Below are 18743 nucleotides of genomic sequence, written 5' to 3' on the forward strand. Positions count from 1 at the left end.
AGAGTTACCTCCCCCCCTGAATGCTGCAAACTTATAAAGGAACAATTTACAATGGATGACGGTGCCTTTTTCTTGCAATGATAGCGTGGATTTTCTTTTTTGCTCAGATGGCTTTTATTCCATTAGGTGCCCGGAGTACTTGATAGACTGAAGTTATGTGAACGGGAGAATGCAGGAGAACATCTGCACACCAACTCCCTCCCCCCACCCCCTCCCCCTCCAGCTCAGTCCCAGAAAGTATTTGTGTGTGTGTGTGTGTTTGGAGGATTTAATAAAGTCACATTTTCCAGAAGGTGCAGATTCTTCACGGTGCCACGGGACTCTGTAATGTTAGCTGGGGCTGAGTGAGGTTCAGGATCCAGGACATCCCCGCGGGTCGAAAGGAGAAGGTGAGAGGTAGAAAAAGAAGCGGGGTTGACGCCAGACAGAGGGTTTAAGAAAACGCAAGGCTGCCGCAGGAAGATTTTTTTTTAAATAAAAGGGGGGCTGAAGAGTTTCCCAAAATGTTGAGTACCTGGATAGTTTGCGGTTGGTGTTTAAGGAGACTCTGCAGGGCTGAGGACGGTCTGTGAGCTTGTGGCCGTGAGCGTTAGGGACAAAATAACTGGGCGGGATTGATTGCGGTAGAGTGGCCCCAGGGGCGAGGGGGACAAGTTGGAGAACACTACATTTATGTTCAAGTGAAAGGGCGGAGAAATCAGCATTGTCAGTTAATTGCTCTGTTGGATTTATCTCAGATGAACAGTACTTTCTTGTTTTGTGTTTTCTCCCTGGTCTGGGGGCAATAATATATCTGGAGGGGAGACATCCAACAAATTGGAAACACTCCAGTTCGGTTTTTTTAATTAAACCGCAGTGTGATTTAACCGACTTCTGACTTCAGCAAGTGATGTGGAGATGCCGGCGTTGGACTGGGGTAAACACAGTAAGAAGTTTAACAACACCAGGTTAAAGTCCAACAGGTTTATTTGGTAGCAAAAGCCACACGAGCTTTCGGAGCACGTGTGGCTTTTGCTACCAAATAAACCTGTTGGACTTTAACCTGGTGTTGTTAAACTTCTTACTGTGTTCAGCAAGTGCCCAGGTCACTCTGCTGTTCAGTTTCAGGTCATTTTTTGTTCAAACCTGCGGTTGAATGAATGTCCCGGTCCAACACTGACCTTAAACCAGACAGAGGACTGAGGGAGCAAACCACATCTGCACACCAACCCCCCCCCCCCTCCAGCTCAGTCCCAGAAAGTATCTGTGTGTGTGTGTGTGTGTGTTTGGAGGATTTAATAATGTCACATTTTCCAATACATTGTGACACAGTTCACGGCGTTAACTTGTTACTTTTCTCCCTTGACTCAGAGCCGCTGAAAACACCAGTATAATCCGCAGGACGAGCTGGGGAATGCTTTAGTTTCAAATTCTGACAAAGCTCCCAATGTAAAACCAGAATAAGGAACATTGTCAGGAGGAGGGGCCACAGCGACAAATTAACCTCCTCTGGGTCCTGGCGCCGGAGGAAGCTTGAAGGATGCAGAAAGGGGAGCAAAATGCTTTAACAAGTTACCATTTTACAGAAAGATTACATATATAATCCCCGATAAGAGGCTGCGAATTCTCCCTCTAAAGGACGCAGTAAGGAAACTCCAAAGTACCAAAGCAGCCCGTGGCGCCTCCGTTTTCCGCAGTTTTGTTTTGGCTCCAGTTTAATCTTCTCCTGTCATTCTGCCGCGGGGACCCTTAAGGAACGGGTCCTTTAGACGGAATCCATTTCTCTGTGAGTCTAAACAAGCTGCAAGTGTCAGAACGGGGAGGCTGGAGGCTCCGCAGACTCGGGGGGGGGGGGGGGGGGGAGGGAGAAAGTTCACTCACTTCTGAGAAGTTTAGAAACTTTCGAGTGTTGTGTTAGTGTCCGCAGAGTGAGCAAGGGGAGAGACACAAATCCCGCCGGCTGTTAAACGCTGAAAGACTGGCAGAAAGAAATGTGTAAGTTTCAGCTGGGGTGATATTAAGTGCGTGGACTTTCTTGTTTTAAAGTTTTCCCTCCCTATCTGAAGCAGGATATACTATATTTACTATATCAGTAAATAATATATATACTATATAGTAAATACTATATCAGAACTATAAAGGACACGAATCATTTCTGCACTTTCCAAAGGCAGCATTGAAAAGACTTGCATTGATATAGCGCCGTGTATGTCTGAAAGCGCTTGGCAGCCAATGCAAGTGGCGGTCGCTCTTGTAACATTTTTTAAAGGATACATTGGATCACAACTCCTGCGGTCCATTATTCTTATGACAGGATAAAGAGCCGCTTTCAAACTGAATGTGGAATTGGCCCAGTCTTTTAAAAAAAACTCAAAAATCCAGTTGGAGTTTCTCAGCCAAGCGTTTGAGAATCTGTTGTGAGCGAAATCCTGCCCCCGGATGAATTTTAACTTGTGGATGAAGGGGTTTGAAATCTTGTTGCTGGTATCAGTTCAAAGACTATTGTTAGTTCAGGTTTTGGGTGCGAGTTTTTAAAACTCAGAGAGTATTTGCAAGATATAAAAGGGAGCAAGTTTACTAATCAGGCAGAAGGTTCATTGCTGAGTCTCTGAGTCCAGCCTCTTATATCATCCCCAGATTCCAGTTACCTTGTACACTCTTTTACAAATAGTTTATCACCATGTACCCAATAGCTGGCTCAGATAGGAATCACACCCGGTTTGGGTTAATGGAGAGAGGAGGGGTGGATTCTGTAAGGGAGGTTTCAGAGCTGGGATTCAGGGAGAGAAGGGGAATGGGGTTTCTTATTCCCCCCACCCCACCCGCGGTGAGTGGGGAGAGACCACAGAACTGGAAGCAGAGAATGAGTTCAGAGGGAGAACGGGTCCTTTAGGGAAACGAGTGCTTTAGTATCTGACTCCAGGAGGCTTTTGCATTTAGTTGGTGCCGTTCAGGACGTTCCCACACCCAGTATTTTGGAAGTGTGGTCACGCCAGGAATGGAGGAAACGTGCCAGCCAATTCGCGCACAGCAAGATCCCACGAGTCAACAATGTGTCCTTGAGCAGGGCGAGGTCGGTTGGTAAATATTGGTCAGGGGGACACCTGGAGAATCCGTCTTCCGGGGGGGGGGGGGGAGGTTGTCCAATAGAATATAGAAACAGAAAATGCTGGAAAAACTCAGCAGGTCTGGAAGCATCTGTGGAGAGAGAAACAGAATTAAGATTGCGAGTCCCCAATTCTACGGTGTTTTAACCTGAGGTAGGGGAGAGAGAGATAGACAGAGGGGCCTCGGTTTAACCTCATTGCAGAGGAAGAGGGCACCCCCGACAGTGTAGCACCCCCTCAGTACTGTACTGGGAATGTCAGTCTGGAGTTTACCTGTGTGTGTTCCAGTTTGCAATGGGATTTGAACCCAGGGAAAAGTGCTGAGCGACCGCAGTGCTGAATCTTTAAGTCAAATTACTTGTTATGAATCAGTCTTGTGCAGTTTAATTGGGGCTGAAGAGTTCTCGTTATCAATATCAAAGTTTGAAGATTTGTTAACAGCAAGTGAAGTTTCTACATGTTTAAAGGGATTTATAAAAAATATACAGTTTCTTGCCCTAAAGTGATCTCCCCGCGGAGAAGGCTTTTAACTGCCTGTCATTGTTACAGACCGGGAATAGTTTTGATACAAGCTTTACTATGAACCAAGTGTCATCGGATATAAACAGAGACTGGATCTAACCCGGACCATCAGTTTCCGTCCTAACCCGCTATTGGGTGTCTCCCGGGAGAATAGATTCCAAAGAAATTCCAGCCTTCACATCTCAAAGAAATCCCTTTCCAACTGAAACCTAAAGAGAAAATGCTGGAAAATCTCAGCGGGTCTGGCAGCACCTGTAAGGAGAGAAAAGAGCTGACATTGAGTCCAGTTTAAAGTTTATTTATTAGTGTCACAAGTAGGCTTACATTAACACTGCAATGAAGTTACTGTGAAAATCCCCTAGTCACCACACTCCGGTGCCTGTTCGGGTACTTAGAAAGAATCTTAGAAACCCTACAGCACAGAAAGAGGCCATTCGGCCCATCGAGTCTGCACCGACCACAATATCCCTAGATATTCCCTACTCCCATATCCCTAGATATTTACCCACTAATCCCTCTAACCTACGCATCCCAGGACACTAAGGGCAATATTTTAGCATGGCCAATCAACCTAACCCGCACATCTTTGGACTGTGGGAGGAAACCGGAGCACCCGGAGGAAACCCACGCAGACACGAGGAGAATGTGCAAACTAGACGCAGACAGTGACCCAAGCCAGGAATTGAACCCGAGTCCCTGGCACTGTGAGGCAGCGGTGCTAACCACTGTGCCACCGTGCTGCTCCTGAGGCATATGCCATTTAGCTTTGACAAAGGGTCATCTGGACTCGAAACATCAGCTCTTTTCTCTCCTTACAGATGCTGCCAGACCTGCTGAGATTTTCCAGCATTTTCTCTTTTGGTTTCAGATTCCAGCACCCGCAGTAATTTGCTTTTACCCTTCCAATGAAGGTTAGTCCATTTGGGGTTTTAGTTTGGTTTTACAAAAGGGGGACCCTAGAAGACTTTTAGAATTCGATTGGACATGAGAAGGTGATGGGGAGGCGGTGGTGCAGTGGTATTGTCACTGCTCTAGTAATCCAGAGATAAAGGCAAAATACTGCAGATGCTGGAATCTGAAACAAAAACAGAAAAATTCTGGGAAATCCCAGCAGGTTTGACAGCATCTGTGGAGAGAGAATAGAGCCAACATTTCGAGTCTGGATGACCCTTGCAGATTCCAAACGTTAGCTCAATTCTCTCTCCACAGCTGCTGTCAAACCTGCTGAGATTTTCCAGCATTTTCTAGTAATCCAGAGACCCTGGGTAATGTTCTGGGGACCTGAGTTCGAATCCCACCACGGCAGATGGTGAAATTTGAATTCAATTTTAAAAAACTGGAAATAAGAATCTATTGATGACCATGAAACCATTGTTGATTGGCCTGTTTTGGGGTGGTTTTGGGCAGTACGGTGGCACAGCGGTTAGCACTGCTGCCTCACAGCGCCAGGGACCCAAGTTCAATTCTTGGCTTAGGTCATTGTCTGTGTGGAGTTTGCACTTTCTCCCCATGTCTGCGTGGGTTTCCTCTGGGTGCTCCGGTTTCCTCCCACACTCCAAAGATGTGCGATTGGTCATGCTAAATTGCCTGTTAGTGTCAGGGGGATTAGCACGGTAAATGTGTGGGGTTACGGGAATAGAGCCTGGATGGGATTGTTGTCAGTGCACACTCGATGGGCCGAATGGCCTCCTTCTGCACTGTAGGGATTCTATGGCCTAGTGATATTATTGCTAGACTATTATTCCAGAAAACTCAAAAATGTTCTGGGGACCCGGATTCGTAATCCTGCCATGGCAGATGGTGGAATTTGAATCTAATAAAAAATATCTAGAATTATACTTATAATTATCTACTGATGACCATGAAACCATTGTCGATTGTTGGAAAAACTATCTGGTTCACTAATGTCCCTTTCGGGAAGGAAATCTGCCGTCCTTACCCGGTCTGGCCTACATGTGACTCCAGAGCCACAGCAATGTGGTTGACTCTCAACTGCCCTCCAAGGGCAACTAGGGATGGGCAATAAATGCTGGATAGCCAGCGACACCCATGTCCCATGAACGAATATTTAAAAAATCTGGATAGTTTCCAGTTTGAAAAACAAGAAGGAGTTTTAATTTTCATTCTTTCTGAGTGTTATCTGTTTTGGAAGGATCTCTCTGCTGTGCCACCCCCCCCCCCCCCCAAATGTAGCTAAAGATTTCACGGATTTAACTAGGAGTAAAGCTCCGCGTGTTTAACATCTTGCTGGGAGGTATGAGGCTGGGAGGAATTCTGACACATTTTAATGTTTCTCTCCTTTGAATTTAATCCTTTGAATCACATTTGAATTTAAAGCCTCTTAGCCTGGTGAAGCCTGAGCGTGGCCACATTTCCAGCATCAGTTGTCACCGCATATCTGAAAGTGCAGTTCAGATCTGGAAGGAGCTTTGGGACGGGTGAGAGTGTGAAAGGTGCTGTGGAATGACAGAAAGTGTTTAACTCCCACCCCCAGCTCCCCAGCCCCCCGTTTAACTGGATCTACAGATAATCCCCATCGCATCCAAACCAGGATCGACCATCCCTCTGATCCAAGCCCACTTTCCCAATTCATGGACAGAATTCCATATGTGATCCCAGAACCACAGCAATGTGGTTGACTCTTTAATGCTCTCAGGGGGTTGGGCTATAAAGGCAGCCCAGCCAGCGACACCCTCCTCCCATCAACTAAACAGAAGTAGGGCGGCACGGTAGCACAGTGGTTAGCACTTCTGTGACCAAATCCGAAGCCGGTTCATGAAATTGTTTAAAAACCAGTTTAGTGTCCTTCTCCCCGGAGGTGCCGCATGTCCGGTCGCCGAATGATTCTAGTAACTTTGACCATGTTAGTGTGTGAGATAGAATCCCGTCCAAATCAACTCAAACTCTGTGCTGGCTTCCGAATGGAAGTTATGGTGCCCTGATCAAGGTGGCAGGCTGGTATAATTAGAGCACAGTAAGAAGTTTAACAACACCAGGTTAAAGTCCAACAGGTTTATTTGGTAGCAAAAGCCACACAAGCTTTCGGAGCTCCAAGCCCCTTCTTCAGGTGAGTGGGAATTCTGTTCACAAACAGGGCATATAAAGACACAGACTCAATTTACATGAATAATGGTTGGAATGCGAATACTTACAGCTAATCAAGTCTTTAAGATACAAACAACGTGAGTGGAGAGAGCATCAAGACAGGCTAAAAAGATGTGTATTGTCTCCAGACAAGACAGCCAGTGAAACTCTGCAGGTCTAGGCAAGCTGTGGGGGTTACAAATAGTGTGACATGAACCCAATATCCTGGGCATTCGGCCTCTGATATTCGGGCAAGCGTTCTCCAAGGCGGCCTTCATGACACACGACGGCGCAGAGTCGCTGAGCAGAAACTGATAGCCAAGTTCCGCACACACGAGGACGGCCTCAACCGGGATATTGGGTTCATGTCACACTATTTGTAATCCCCACAGCCTGCCTGGACCTGCAGAGTTTCACTGGCTGTCTTGTCTGGAGACAATACACATCTTTTTAGCCTGTCTTGATGCTCTCTCCACTCACGTTGTTTGTATCTTAAAGACTTGATTAGTTGTAAGTATTCGCATTCCAACCATTATTCATGTAAATTGAGTCTGTGTCTTCATATGCCCTGTTTGTGAACAGAATTCCCACTCACCTGAAGAAGGGGCTTGGAGCTCTGAAAGCTTGTGCGGCTTTTGCTACCAAATAAACCTGTTGGACTTTAACCTGGTGTTGTTAAACTTCTTACTGTGTTTACCCCAGTCCAATGCCGGCATCTCCACATCATAATTAGAGCAGCCAGATATTTTTTGATTTGATTTGATTTATTATTGTCACATGTATTGATATACAGTGAGAAGCACTATACAGACAAAGCATACCATTCATAGAGAAGGAAACGGGAGAGTGCAGAATGTAGTGTTACCGTCATAGCTAGGGTGTAGAGAAAGATCAACTTAACGCAACGTAGGGGTCCATTCAAAAGTCTGACAGCAGCAGGGAGGAAGCTGTTCTTGAGTCGGTTGGTATTTGCCTCAGACTTTTGTACCTTTTTCCCGAAGGAAGAAGGTGGAAGAGAGAATGTCCGGGGTGAATCATCATAGAATCATAGAAACCCTACAGTGCAGAAGGAGGCCATTCGGCCCATCGAGTCTGCACCGACCACAATCCCACCCAGGCCCTACCCCCACCCCCACATATTTTACCCGCTAATCCCACTAACCTACACATCCCAGGACTCTAAGGGGCAATGTTTTTAACCTGGCCAATCAACCTAACCCGCACATCTTTGGACTGTGGGAGGAAACCGGAGCACCCGGAGGAAACCCACGCAGACACGAGGAGAATGTGCAAACTCCACACAGACAGTGACCCGAGCCGGGAATCGAACCCGGGACCCTGGAGCTGTGAAGCAGCAGTGCTAACCACTGTGCTACGGTGCGTGGGGTCCTTGATTATGCTGGCTGCTTTTCTGAGGCAGACGGGAAGTGTAGACAGAGTCAATGGATGGGAGGCTGCTTTGCGTGATGGATTGGGCTACATTCACAACCTTTTGTAATTTCTTGCGGTCTTGGGCAGAGCAGGAGCCATACCAAGCTGTGATATAACCAGAAAGAATGCTTTCTATGGTGCATCTGTAAAAGTTGGTGAGTGTCTAATGGGGAAAAGGCAAAATAACTGTGGATGCTGGAATCTGAAACAAAAATAGAAAATGCTGGAAAATCCCAGCAGGCCTGATGACGTCTGTGGAGAGAGAATAGAGCCAACGTTTCGAGTCTGGATGATCCTTCATTAGAGCTGATTTACATTGTGCCCGGAAACAGGTTTCCTTGCTTATTTTCTGATGAATGGCTTGCCTTAGCCAAGAAGCCCACCACCTTGTCAATGGTGGATGACTTACTGCTCACACTGTGACACCCATTGTTTTGGGCGGCACGGTAGCACAGTGGTTAGCACTGCTGCCTCACAGCACCAGGGACCTGGGTTCGATTCCTGGCTTAGGTCACTGTCTGTGTGGAGTTTGCACGTTCTCCCCGTGTCTGCGTGGGTTTCCTCCGGGTGCTCCGGTTTCCTCCCACAGTCTGAAAGACGTGCTGGTTAGGTGCACTGGCCATGTTAAATTCTCCCTCAGTGTACCCGAACAGGCGCCGGAGTGTGGTGACTAGGGGATTTTCACAGTAACTTCAGTGTTAATGTAAGCCTATTTGTGACACTAATAAATAAACTTTATTGTGTTACTGACTTTACAGTCCTGACAAAGGGTCACCCAGACTTGAAACGTTGGCTCTATTCTCTCTCCACCGATGCTGTCAGACCTGCTGAGATTTTCCAGCATTTCCTGATATATTGGGGATTTAGTTAATTCTATTGTAAATTCACAGTGGTATTGCTGCTGAACTAGTAATACAGAAACCCTGGCATCGAATCCCACCAGGACAGACGACGATATTTGAATTCAATTAAATATCTGGAAGGGACCCAGTTTCAATTCCGGCCTTGGGTCACTGTCTGTGCGGAGTCTGCACATCCTCACCATGTCTGCGTGGGTTTCCTCCAGATGCTCTGATTTCCTCCCACACTCCAAAGATGTGCGGGTTAGGTTGAATGGCCATACTAAATTGCCCCTTAGTGTCCCAAGATGTGCAGGTTAGGGGGATTAGTGGGGTAAATACTTGGGGTAATGGGGATAGGGTCTGGGTGGGATTGTTGCCGGTGCAGGTTCGATGGGCCAAATGGCCTCCTTCTGCACTGTAGAGATTCTATGATTAGTTGAGTTAAAAACCCACCTGGTTCACTAATGCCCTTTAGGGAAGGAAATCTGCTGTCCTTACCTGGTCTGGCCTACATGTGACTCTTCAATATCCTCTGGGAAGGTCACTCGATGTTAGCTCAGCGAGGAACAAATTAAAAAATAAATCATCATCATTTGCAAATTGGACAGAAATGCTATAAAGAAATTGCAGTAGTTTTCTGTGATTTTTACATAATGATTCCAGATTTTTGATTTGCTTCTGTTGAGATTGGGTGAATGTGGAGATTGGGTGAATGTGGAGATTGGGTGAATGCGGAGATTGGGTGAATGTGGAGATTGGGTGAATGTGGAGATTGGGTGAATGTGGAGATTGGGTGAATGTGGAGATTGGGTGAATGTGGAGATTGGGTGAATGCGGAGATTGGGTGAATGTGGAGATTGGGTGAATGTGGAGATTGGGTGAATGTGGAGATTGGGTGAATGTGGAGATTGGGTGAATGTGGAGATTGGGTGAATGTTTCCACATAACACCAGCGGACATTCTGAAATTACCTTCAGACTGGACATGAACACAGCTCAGGGGGATGTGAAAGATCCCACCATTTCGCAGAGTTCTCCCCATCTATCCTGGACAATACTTACCACTCGCTGTACATCATTGAAAGAGCTCTGGTCATTGCTATTTGTGGGATCTTGCTGTGCGTAAATCGGCTGTCGCGTTTTCTACATGACAACGACAGCGACTATGTTCTATGTGTCCAATGGCTTACACTTTAAAGGGACTGGACTGGCAGGAAAGCACCTCAGGATGTCCTAGGGATGGTGTAGGGGTGCTATGTAAATGCAAGTTCCCCCCTCCCCCCTCCTTTGCAGTACGTAGATCATCTGTTGGTGATTGGTCTTGCTGAACGAAGTGGTCACCAAATGCTGTCACTGCCCCTGGAATTGTACCGCCTCTGCCGCCCCGAAATCAGGGCGGGCGAGGCTCACAGAATGGAATCCTCGGGCGGCATTTTACGACCGCACCCACGGTCAGTGCCAGGGAAAGAGAAGGTAATGTGTGGCTTCAAAAGCAGTTGGACTTTCTGGAGTATTTATTGACATAACATCTGAGTTCCATTTGGTTGTTGCGGCCTCGCTACGTGGATAAGAGTCGGGTCCCCGGTGCTATCTGCAAACGTTTTCCCTTCAAAATTCTTTCCAGATGGGGGGAATGTGGCCCATTTCCCCACAATTTGACTCCCCTGTGTTTTCGACAGATCTCCATCAACATTAAGGAATGTGTTTTAAGTATTGTGAATTGGTTCCACAATACATTCGATTAAGTATTCTGTTTTTAAAAAAAATAATAAACTCCCTCCTCTGGCTACTTCCCAAATAAATCCCTCCCCCCCCCCCCCCCACAAGCTTTTATAGAGTGTTTAAGAAACAAAATAAAGCATCGCACCAAGTGGATGGACTGCAGTAAAACCTGGGAATTGCCACACCTAATAACCGACACCAGAAATCTCCAGCAGCTCCATATATCCGAGAAATTCAGCAATGAGTTTACCAAAGATATTAAAGTCGCGCGTTTGAGATCTTGTGGAGAAGGAAAGGAGTTTATATCCCTGTTTTACGGTGCAGTTAAATTCCAATTAAAACCTGGAATCTATTAAGCGAGTTCAGTTAGAGTGTATTGGGGAGGGCACTGCTGTACCTGGAGTTTATACCTCAGTGTGTGACTGGTGGTAATGTAGCAATATCTAACTAACATGGATTATATCTGTGATACATGACCATAAATTCATAATATCTCACCTTGCATTATAAAAGTGTTGCATTTTATATATTGAAATGTATCTTGTGTCTGGAATTTCCTCCCCTCCATACCTCTCCTGCCTGTAAGGCACTCCTAAAACTCACCTCTTGGAGCAAACCTGTACCTTTGAGGCACGGTGTGACAATTTATTAGATTAATTTATTAATTATTATTTTATGAATTATTAATTTATTATTTATTAATTTATGAAGCACATTGGGACGGCCTTGCTACCTGAAAAGTGCTATACAAATGCAGTGGTTGCTGGATTGGTTGCTAAGGAAATTCAGCATTGCCTCTAAGGCTCTCACCAGTTTTTACAGATGCACCATACTTTCTAGTTGTATCACAGCTTGGTGTGGCTCCTGCTCTGACCAAGATCGCAAGGAACTACAAAAGGTTGTGAATGTAGCCCAATCCATCACGCAAACCAGCCTCCCATCCATTGACTCCGCCTACACTTCCCGCTGCCTCGGGAAGGCACCCCGGACATTCTCTCTTCCACCTTCTTCCCTCGGGAAAAAGATACAAAAATCTGAGGTCATGTACCAACCGATTCAAGAACAGTTTCTTCTCTGCTGCCATCAGATTTTTGAATGGACCTACCTTATATTAAGTTGATCTTTCTCTACATCCTAGCAGTGACTGTAACACTACATTCTGCACCCCGTCCTTTCCTTCTCCCCTATGTACTCTATGAACGGTATGTTTTGTCTGTATAGCACGCAAGAAACAATGCTTTTCACTGTCTGCTAATGCATGTGACAATAATAAATCAAATCAAATCAAAGATTGGTTCTCTCTCTTTCTCTCTCTGTCCACTCCTCACACACACACACACACACATTAGTCCTGGTTTTGTTTAAGCATTTCCAGTTTTTTTTAAGACAATGTATTAAGGGGCTGTGTTTAATTAGGAAATATATATTTGCCATAGAGGGAGTACAGCCAAGGTTCATTAAATTAAGAATCAATTAAACTCTGAACCTTGAAGAAATCATCCAGATGTGAAACGTTAACTGTTTCTGTCTCTATCGACACTATGTGGAGATGCCGGCGTTGGACTGGGGTAAACACAGTAAGAGTTTTCACAACACCAGGTGAAAGTCCAACAGGTTTATTTGGTAGCAAATGCCATTAGCTTTCGGAGTGCTGCCCCTTCGTCAGATGGAGTGGAAATCTGCTCTCAAACAGGGCACAGAGACACAAAATCAAGTTACAGAATACTGATTAGAACGCGAATCTTTACAACTACATTTAAAGATTACAGGCAATGTGAGTGGAGGGAGCACTAGGCACAGGTTAAAGAAATGTGTATTGGTTCATGTCACACTATCGGTAACCCCCACAGCTTGCCTCCTGGACTTGCAGAATCTCGCTGGCTGTCCTGTCTGGAGACAATACACATTTCTTTAACCTGTGCCTAATGCTCCCTCCACTCACATTGTCTGTATCTCTAAATGTAGCTGTAAAGATTTGCATCCTAATCAGTATTCTGTAACTTGATTTTGTGTCTCTGTGTGCCCTGTTTGAGAGCAGATATCCACTCCATCTGACGAAGGAGCAGCTAATGGCATTTGCTACCAAATAAATCTATCGACACTGCCAGACCAGCTGAGTTTATCCAACATTTTCTGTTTTTATTTCAGATTTCCAGCATCCACAGTATTTTGCTTTTAATTCACTAAATTAATTTCTAGGATGGAGGGATTGTCCCATGAGGAAAGATTTGATAGACATGGGGCCTTTCTTCTCAGGAGTTTAGAAGAATGAGAGGTGATCTCAGTTAGATAAAAGCAAATTACTGCGGATGCTGGAATATAGCTACATTTACTGTGTCCAGCCCTGCACTGACTGGGATTGCCAAAAGAGAAAATGCTGGAAAATCTCAGCAGGTCTGGCAGCATCTGTCAGGAGAGGAAAGAGCAGACGTTTTGAGCCCAGATGACCCTTTGTCAAAGCCCTACTCTATCGTATAACCACACACATTTGACATAACTTTGACAAAGAGTCATTTGGACTCGAAATGTCAGCTCTTTTCTCTCTTCACAGATGCTGCCAGACCTGCTGAGATTTTCCAGCATTTTCTCTTTTGGCAATCCCAGTCAGTACAGGGCTCGACACAGTAAATGTAGCTACATGAACCTCTCACCCACTCCAACCTGTCTCTTTCTGTACTTTTAAAAACAGTTTATTTATTAGTCACAAGGCTTACATTAACACTGCAATGAAGTTCCTGTGAAAATCCCCTAGTTGCTGCACTCCAGTGCTTGTTCGGGTACACTGAGGGAGAATTTAGCATGGCCAATGCACCTAACTAGCACGTCTTTCAGACTGTGGGAGGAAACCAGAGCACCCGGAAGAAACCCACACAGACACGGGGAGAATGTGCAGACTCCACACAGATGGTGACCCAAGCCGGGAATCGAACCCGGGTCCCTGGCGCTGTGAGGCAGCAGTGCCAACCACTGTGCCACCGTGCTGCCTAATGTTGCACTTTCCCAAATCCTTTATTATCAAACCTGCCCATCAGGGTGTTATGGTTGCTGTCTGGCATGCTGACTTTTAAAATGGTTTATTAGACATAGGAAAGAGGTCTCCCTGGAGTGGTGGGGAGTGAGGAGGGGAATGACCTCGAACCAGGGAACACAGTCTCAGAGTAAAGGGTGCCTCATTTCAGACTGAGATGAGGAGGGAATTCTGTACTCAGAGGGGGCTGAATCTTTGGAATTTTCTGACCCAGAGTGCTGTTGAGCATGTCCAAGACTGAGATTGGTGGCTTTCTACATGTTAAAAGCGTTTATTTATTTATTAGTCACAAGTAAGGCTTACATTAACACTGCAATGAAGTTACTGTGAAATTCCCCTCGTCGCCACACTCCGGCGCCTGTATAAAAGCGAACAGAAAACGGGGATAGTGCAGGGAAATTGTGGAATTCGATCAGCCCTGATCTCATTGAATGACGGAGAGAATTTGAAGGGCTGAATGGCCTCCTCTTGCTCCTAGCTCTTCTGTTGATACCCAGAAAGCAGCGACATGACAATCGATTGAACACAGGGTGCTGCTGTATTCAATACGGCCGCATTTCCACTCACATTGAGATGATTTGATGTGATCCCGACTGAACTTCAGCGTCGTTACACAATAATGCACACATGGTTATATCTCGCGTGGTAAACCCACATTCTGGACGTGTTTGGGCTTCACGCGTGTTTTATAATGTTTAAAGTGCTGGGTAACATTACAGGAATTTCGCCATCATTCGCTTTTTCGGACTGTAATTGTAATCCTGCACTTAAAGCGAGATTTTCGAATATCCTTAAAACTTGCTCTCTCGCTGCTGCTGTGTGTCGAAAACGGGTTACAAAAAGAGTTGAACAAGTTCATAACTCCTATTGCGTGCACCTGAATATAACTGATAGTGAGTAGGGCTTCCCCCTGTGAATCCTCTACACCCTAGCTATGACTGTAACACTACATTCTGCACTCTCTCCTTTCCTTCTCTATGAACGGTATGCTTTGTCTGTACAGCGCTCAAGAAACAATACTTTTCACTGTATGCTAATACATGTGACAATAATAAATCAAATCAAAATCCTTGACCGTATTGTGAACCCTCGGATGGCTTTGCTTGGCTGAGGTTTCATTAGAAAGAAACCGTGTGTGGATTCAATAATCTGCATTGTCTGAGGAGGTATTCGTTGTAGTGCGGATGTCAGGGGTCGCATTGTTAGTGGTTTTGTGCTGTCCTTAATCGAAATTAAAGTGAAACTCCTTTGTCCAGTGGAGTTAACACATGAAACGGATAGTGTAGGTGCCTTTAATAGGGAGTTGGGTTAGTTTACGAGGGAGAAAGGGATAGAAAGATATGCTGATAGGGTGAAATTGAGGGACCGAATGGCCTGTTGCTGTGTCGTTAGATCTATTTGCACCCATAGCAGGTAAATTAAGCTATTTCCATTTGCAATACGTTAGGAATCAGGCTGCACAGTTTCGCAAAGATCAAATCAAATTAAAGATCATTACAAATTACCTAATTCCCACTTGTAGTTGGGATAATCCAGGAGAGATTCTCCCCAGCGGATCAGACACAAATGTGTGTGTCGATTCAATGTTGTAAGTCGTTGTCTAAACTGGTTAGCGTTGAAGCTGTGTGTGTGGCTTATACTCCACGTATAACATCCCAGTAACCTCAGCAAAATATTGATACATCAAGCTGTCCCGTGTGTTTGCTATTGCGCCCCCCCCCTCACCCCCACCCCCCCCCCCCACCCAGCCAGCCAGCTTCAGCCCTCTTTAAGTCATTTCAAAATCTGTCAAGTGGCGACTTACCCCCGAGGCGAGTGGAGGAAACTGACAGCAGTAAATACTCAGAAATATACAGCAATGAAATGAGATTTTTCTTCGGAACGAATGAAACGGGAATGCAGCGCTCAGTTCTTTGGCTAATGTGACTCCCAGCTTGTGAAAGGTGAGCACATTCAGGTGTTTTAAACAGTTGTTTCTCCTGCTTTTCACCTCCGGCCAATCCCGCCTAACAAATTGTTCAAAGTGCAGGATGTCAGAGTTTGAAAGTTTGACAGGGTGACCGGGTCAGCCGCATATCCAGCGGCTGTTCTCCACTCCTCCAGCTATCAGGACTGAGTCCCCCCCCCCCCCCCCCCCCCCCACTTCCCTGTGAAAGCGGGAGATATGTCGATCTCTCTCTCGCTACTCTCGAAGCCACGGCACGCCGGGCTGAGTGAGTGGAAGCCTCCACTCACAGACGGTGTTTTGTGGTTCCGATCCAATGTATCGCTTGCAGGTGATGCCAGAAAAAGATAAGAAGCCGCCAATCGTTTGACTTTGTCTAGACTTACACTTAAACAAGTGAAACTGGGCAGGCGAGGAAGTCACAAGTACAAGTACAGCCCCAGAGTACAACTCTCTCTCTCTCTCACACACACATATATATAAAAAACCCCAGTACAAGTCTCCCTCTCACACACACACAAATATATAAACCCTCTGTACAAGTCTCTCTCTCTCACACACACATATATATATATATATAAACCCCCTGTACAAGTCTCCCTCTCACACACACACACAAATATATAAACCCTCTGTACAAGTCTCTCTCTCACACACATATATATATATATGTATATACCTCCAGCACAAGTCTCTCTCTCTCTCACACACAAATATATATATAAATCCCCAGTACAAGTCTCCCTCTCACACACATATATATATGTATATACCTCCAGCACAAGTCTCTCTCACACACAAATATATATATAAACCCCCAGTACAAGTCTCCCTCTCTCTCACACACACACATATATATAAACCCCCTGTACAAGTCTCCCTCACACACATATATATAAACCCCCAATACAACTCTCTCCCTCTCACACACATATATATATAAACTCCTGTATATATAAACATATATAGTTATATCCCCAGTACAAGTCTCTTTCTCACACACACATACACACACACACACATATATATATATATCCCCAGTACAAGTCTCTCTCCCTCACACACACACATATACATAAAACATTGAAGAGGACTTCGCAAGCACGGAAGTGCATCTTATACACACACACATACTCAAAACACATACAAATGGGATTCGCTAAAACACAACGACCGACAAACCGGAAATCAGAAAGACAGCCAGAAATGACAGAGAAACTTCTAGACATGTAAACAGAGCGAGTCAGAACCGCCAGATTACTGAGACACAAACACATTCGAAACCAATGCCACCCACTTTTTTTGTCCCACTAGTTGAATTTAGTTTGGTTTTTTTAAGTGTCTACGAAAAATTCTTCAGAATTCGTAAATGTGTTTTTAAAATATATATAAATCTTGTTATTTGCGTTGAAAAGTTTTCTAACCTGTCTCACAGAGCTTCGGGAATCTCAAACATTCAGCGATACAGACTTGGACTTAAGTTTAAGTTTTGTAAGTTTAGGTTAAAAAAATATTTTTTTAAAATTCAGCAATCCAGACTTTGATTTAGTTTCCTTTCTCGTGAGCTGCTCAGAAGTAGACAGAGAAACTATCTGAGTTCAGATTCTAGTTCACAGAATCTCTACCGTAGAAATTGCAATGGAAGTTTCTTTCTTTGTGTTAACGATGGTTTTTGACCGTCCCCTTCATTTCTTTTTCCGTTCCTCCCTCTCTTCCCCCTCCCACTGCCCTGAAATATTCCTCACTCATATCACTTCTAATCTGCACAGGGCACTTTTGAATCACACAGTAACTTCTCCGCATCCTTCTCTGAACACATTTTAAACATTTTTAACGGGGGGGGGGGGGGGGGGGAAGGCTGGTCATCGCCTTTCGCCGTATGTAGATCAAGGAGGTGATGGCCTAGTGGTATTATCGCTAGACTCTTAATCCAGATGTTCTAGGGACACGGGTTCGAATCCCACCAGGAAAGATGGTAGAATTTGAAATCAATAAAAAAAATCTGGAATTAAGAATCTACTGATGACCATGAAACCATTGTCGATTGTCGGAAAAACTCATCTGGTTCACTAATGTCCTTTAGGGAAGGAAATCTGCCGTCCCTACCCTGTCTGGCCTACATGTGACAGCAGACCCACTTTCAACTGCTCTCCAAGGGCAACTAGGGATGGGCAATAAATGCTGGCCCAGCCAGCGATGCCCATGTCCCACGAACGAATAAAACAATAGTTTAGAAATCACCATATTTTAAAATGCAACATTGTCCTAGCAGAATGTGTGTGACACCAACGGATTGTTTTACAGTATCTGGATATTTGCTCCGACCGAATTCCAATCCTGGGGCAAATACAAACGGAAAATACTGGATAAACTCAGCGGGTCCGGCAGCGTCCGTGGGGAGAGAAACGGAGGTAACGTTTCGAGTCTGGAGTTCTGTAGAACAGTCACATTAGATTCTCGCTCCCCAGACACTGCCAGACCCGCTGAGATTCTCCGGCATTTTCCGTTTTGATTTCAGTCTCGGCGAGTTCGTTTTCGTTGAATTCAATTTGTCATCGCAAACGTGAGACAGCGAAAGTTGTCCTTTCCATTTGAGAGTTGAGTGGGCTAAAGTTTGCCTGAAAAATCCAAGTCAGAGACGGATTTAACCCAAATGATGCAAACGGGACGCTACATGGGAAGCTGGAATCTGCAGCGTTTTGGGGGCATCGCCGATTCTCGCAAAGCCCCAAATCTCAGAATTTGGTTTCTGAAATCTTCAGGAAGCATGTAACGCGGGCCAATGTCCCAGACACAAGAGGCAGCGGGACCTCCCCCGCCCCCTCCACCCCAGAGACCCTGCTCATAGCAAATTAAAAGTTCCTCTTTATTAAGATTATGTAAACTGGAACTCGGAAGATGATGGTTGAGAGGCGGATTGTAAACTACCAACACAGAACGCCGTTTTCCATTCGTAATTATGTTGTCCAGCTAACACAAACAGAAGCTACATTCTCAGAGAATATAATCCACCCCCCACCACACACATATCCAGCCCCCCTCAAATCCCATTTCATTTCAGTTTTCAGCTAAAGGCTGTTCCCC

At 45.3% G+C, this 18743-nt stretch overlaps 1 protein-coding gene across 1 annotated transcript in view; it reads right to left on the reverse strand.

The window, feature by feature from the left end:
* Positions 1–1768: 1768 nt before the first annotated feature.
* Positions 1769–18743, reverse strand: part of isl2a (ISL LIM homeobox 2a) — a 34609-nt gene continuing 17634 nt past the window's right edge. Inside the window, exon 6 of the mRNA XM_078199791.1 lies at positions 1769–1819. Coding sequence (XP_078055917.1) covers positions 1790–1819 — 30 coding nt within the window. The 3' untranslated portion in view covers positions 1769–1789. The remainder of the gene's footprint in view (positions 1820–18743) is intronic.

Source organism: Mustelus asterias, chromosome 29, assembly GCF_964213995.1.
Source record: "Mustelus asterias chromosome 29, sMusAst1.hap1.1, whole genome shotgun sequence".
Lineage (NCBI taxonomy): Eukaryota > Metazoa > Chordata > Chondrichthyes > Carcharhiniformes > Triakidae > Mustelus > Mustelus asterias.